This window comes from Mesitornis unicolor, unplaced genomic scaffold (assembly GCF_000695765.1).
Source record: "Mesitornis unicolor isolate BGI_N332 unplaced genomic scaffold, ASM69576v1 scaffold14126, whole genome shotgun sequence".
Lineage (NCBI taxonomy): Eukaryota > Metazoa > Chordata > Aves > Mesitornithiformes > Mesitornithidae > Mesitornis > Mesitornis unicolor.
The window spans coordinates 817-5,064 of NW_010190360.1; the positions used below are offsets into that span (position 1 = coordinate 817).

Genomic DNA, 4,248 nt, shown 5'->3' on the forward strand with positions numbered 1-4,248 from the left:
TTCAGACTTAGCATCTTCTGGCATTTAGAGTGGAATTCAGCTTCCCCGACTCGAACATCTAAAGATGGTAGGTTGGATTGAAACACCATCCCTCTCATGATTGGCATTTGAGATGCCTCAGGTGAGACTTCCAGAAGTGCCTATTTCTTCCATGGCCTAAAGGCAAACAGTCGGGTGGCTGGTTCCGTTTCAGACACTTACATTTTAGATGCCTAAGGACAGAAAAATTCTACTTCCTGGTGGCAGGAATTGTAAATTATTTGGTGGCATTGAAGATAATGCTAGAGCGTCTCCTAAATGCTTGTATAACATGCAGGGTATTCTGTCTACAGGGAAAGTGTGGGAAAGGCTGAAGAGACATGAGGCAATGCATATAAGCTCAGGCACATATATGGTGCACATATAGTCATAGAACTAGAATTGTGTTATTTAACAGAGCTGTCCCAAACTTTGTGAATGTTAAGGACTCTTGAGATCAGCATGGGTGATGGAACACCTCAGAGGGGATGGGGCCTAGGCAGTCAGATGTGGGAAAGCAAGAGAAGAAAGTGCAAAGGTGCTGGCCAGAGAGGGACCAAGTAAGAGCAGACAGCTATCCCCAATTTTCATTCATCTTGAAGCCCAGTGTGCTGGATTGGGTTAATGGCAGTGCTGTCAGAATGCTGAAATGAATTGTGCTGCAGGGACTGGCAGAAGCTAGCTGCCTGAGGAACAGAGTGCGCCCTAGTACAGAGCTAGGACCTGTTCGTCCAATCCATCCATCCTGCTGCGGTTGTCTTTCTAGCTTGCGGAAGTTCTCCCTACATGTCCTAGTTGCTCGTTTGCAGCATTCATAATAGCTGAGATACTGGTGATGGTGATAGGCAAGTTGTTGGGAGACTTTTTCCAATTGGCTTGATCTCAGTGGTGGCCATTTGTATATGACCACTGTGGTGAATGGTGTCCGCATCTTAAGCTGCCAGACAAGTGCTTCACATTGGCAGGTTCACTGACATTCATTGGTCACGCTCCCTAGGAGCACCTCAGGCTGTCATTCAGGAGACACCTCTGGTGCCTTAGACCGTTCTAGAAGAAAAAAAATAAATTAATATTACATCTTTTTTTTTTCCTTTCTCCCTTCATTATGGGATCACCATTCCCCTTTCATACCACTGCCCCTCTACTCTCATGTGGATCGCTGTCATTACTGCATATCTCCAGAATGCAGGGAGCAGCATCCTATGAGGTCTAGACTAATGGTGCTCCGCAAATTGCTTGTAGGAAGCACCCGCTAGCCCCATATTCCCATTGAAGTCTTATGTGCAGTAAAATTGCTCTTTCTTCTTGTTTGCAGTGCGTAAGCAAGAGATCATTAAGATAACAGAGCAGCTGATAGAAGCCATCAACAATGGAGACTTTGAGGCTTATACGTAAGTACAGTTGTCTTCTGACAGGTTGTCAGTTTGCTTGCAAGTGATGTTCTGGCTCCTGGGTATGAGGAGTTGTCATGCAGTCAGGGATGGTCAAAAGTTTTGTGTTTTTTAGCCTCCATCAATTAGGAGTAGAGCTATGGTAGAGTTCTCTAAATGAACATCAAGTCGAAGTCAGGTATCGGACAGCAATAGGAGTGACCAAAGGAAAATGTCCTGGCTTTGTAAGCAAAATAAGGGGGAGGGCAGTGATGTGGGCAGAAAGAGAATAAAAGAAAAGCCAGAAACCTAGAGGCCTGATTTATGTGAAATGCCAGCTAGCACCAACTCTGTGTTGTTGCAGCAGGACTGAGTCCTCCAGAAACTTACTCCTTGGAGTAGGGAAATAGTTAGGTGGGCACAGGGTATGAGCCAAATGCCATACCAGTGCTTCATTGTGCAAATAGCCCTTGGGCTCAAATGCAGACTGTAAGCCTGTGATGCTTTTCCTTGCAGAAAAATCTGTGATCCTGGCTTGACCTCATTTGAACCTGAAGCACTGGGAAACCTGGTTGAAGGAATGGATTTCCATAAGTTTTACTTTGAGAACTGTGAGTGGGTAGATTTGGTAACACCAACAGTTTTCTCTCTCATCTTCCTTTATGCCACATTTTGAGGGGGGAAATTGCCCTTGTTTTTACTGGTTCTCAGAACCAGAAAGAACTTGATTGTGCATGGGCTATGATGCATTCATAAGAGCCAGCATGTTTTCTCTCAAAAGCCTTTTTTCAGCAACAATTTCAATTCTAATCCTCGGATCCCTTCACTGTAGGCATACGGTTTGCCTGGTGCAAATATTTTGTAAGCATGGGCTGCAGGAGCTTTAAAAGTTTGAGGCACTGGATTTCCTACTGATACAGAAATGAAAAAAATGAGCATATTTTGATGGAAACAACATGTATGTTGACATACCGAATGGTCAGGCATAAAGACAGTCATGCACAAATGAGTCACGCATTTACTTCGAGTTTTCCCTGGACAGCTTCAGATCCCTAACACCTAATGAATCTGTTACGTGGATACAAGGGTCACCTTGTCAGCCTGGGGCAGGAAATAGAGTTGGGAGAAATGCTGTCATTTATACTAGTGGATTTGCCTCCCTTCCTGGATGTCTCCACAGGATGAGACAGTTGAAATTTAAATCTCGAGCTGTTCAGTTTGTTTTATTTTAGGGGGTAGGTCAAGGTCCTTACACAGACAATTCCTAGTTCTCTATGAATGCAGAGACATTGTCTCTCTCAAAAGCTTGTTCTGGAGTTGTTTTTACACTTCTCTGAGTCTTGTTCATATTTAATACAGGCCTAGCTTAAAGATCTGATTATTGACTCCTTTGCAACAATGTTCTGTTGTTATAAGATCTTTTGCTATAACTGAAGAAACAGCAGCACTAATGTTGAACAAGTGGCAAGCATGCTTTGCAGAAGTGGGAGCAAAGGGGCAGGGGATTCTAGGCAATAATGAGTACATGGTTCCTAAGGAGAAGAACAGGTGATAGGGCAAATAATTGTTTGGATTTTGCCTGGAAAATTGCAGGAGCAATTTTTATTGTATCCCAGAATCCAGTGGAAGGTGAGTAGCAAACAAAAGAGGTTGGAGGATGTGGGGAACTGTTCCTTCTTGGTAGTTAAATGAAGCTGATGGTTTTGCATGTTCTGCCAGTACTGTCGAAGAACAGCAAGCCCATACACACCACCATCCTGAACCCCCATGTCCATGTCATTGGTGAAGATGCTGCCTGCATCGCGTACATCCGCCTGACGCAGTACATCGATGGCCAAGGCCGGCCCCGCACCACACAGTCTGAAGAGACCCGTGTTTGGCACCGCCGGGATGGCAAGTGGCTGAATGTCCACTACCACTGCTCCGGAGCTCCTGCAGCACCTCTCCAGTGAGGATCAAATACGGGTATGAACTATTGGGGAAGGAGTTTATCATGCATACAGCTCGGGCTGCTGTATATAGGAATTTGGTGTTCAAGGTTCTTTAGCTGGCTAAATTTTTAGTTGTCTGTAGTCTAAAAACTTCTGCTGATCAGTTGGTGTTCCTTCCTCTAAGCCCTGTTGTCTGGAGTCGGTAGGATTATCTGCCGCTCCTGGCAGACTGGAGTCATGTCCCAGACCGTTGTTCCTTGCTGCCCTTCTAGCAGCAGTGCTTCCTCCCAGGTACTCAGCTCTGTGCTGGGACAGAGTGCTAATCCAGGGCAGAGAGGAAGAGTGCTGCTGTGCACAGGTTTCCTCTTTCCCAGCTGTCAGGGATCTACCTTTACATGCTGGGGGTGATTTCAGAGAACTTTTTTGATGAGAATATCATATTTGGGAGAGGATGTTGTGAAATTTATACAGAACAATTCCTATGCCATAAGAGTAAAGATTTACTCATACAAATTTAACTACTGATTTTCTGATTAGCAGAAGCTATTTAGTGTAGAATGTTGAGAAAACTCAGGGGAAAAAAATCTACACAAGTAATAATATCAGAGGATTTAAAATATCCACCAATTAGCTTGCCACAATTCAGCATTGGAGGAAACTGATTATAAAATATGACAGCAAATGAATTTACTTCTGCAGTATTTAGGCATTCTTGTTTATTGCCTTACTGGTTTATTTTAGTTAGATGTACAAAGTCTCTCTGCCTCCTTTCATTTTATGCTGAAATATGTGTTACATTCATTTTAAAGATCTAAGTTTCCTAATCTTAGGACCTTTTTACTAAATATTTTCTACTTTAGAGCAAACACAAAAAACATCTACACCTGGGAAACAAGCTTTTTTTTTTAATGTGGTCATTTGAGGATGAA

At 43.5% G+C, this 4,248-nt stretch overlaps 1 protein-coding gene across 1 annotated transcript in view; it reads left to right on the forward strand.

Moving 5' to 3' along the window:
* Window positions 1-1,333: 1,333 nt before the first annotated feature.
* Window positions 1,334-4,248, forward strand: part of LOC104542168 (calcium/calmodulin-dependent protein kinase type II subunit gamma-like) — a gene marked incomplete at its 5' end in the record, with an annotated part of 4,838 nt that continues 1,923 nt past the window's right edge. Inside the window, 3 exons of the mRNA XM_010186386.1 lie at window positions 1,334-1,409; window positions 1,905-1,999; window positions 3,108-3,353. Of these exons, the coding sequence (XP_010184688.1) occupies window positions 1,334-1,409; window positions 1,905-1,999; window positions 3,108-3,340 (404 nt within the window). The remainder of the gene's footprint in view (window positions 1,410-1,904; window positions 2,000-3,107; window positions 3,354-4,248) is intronic.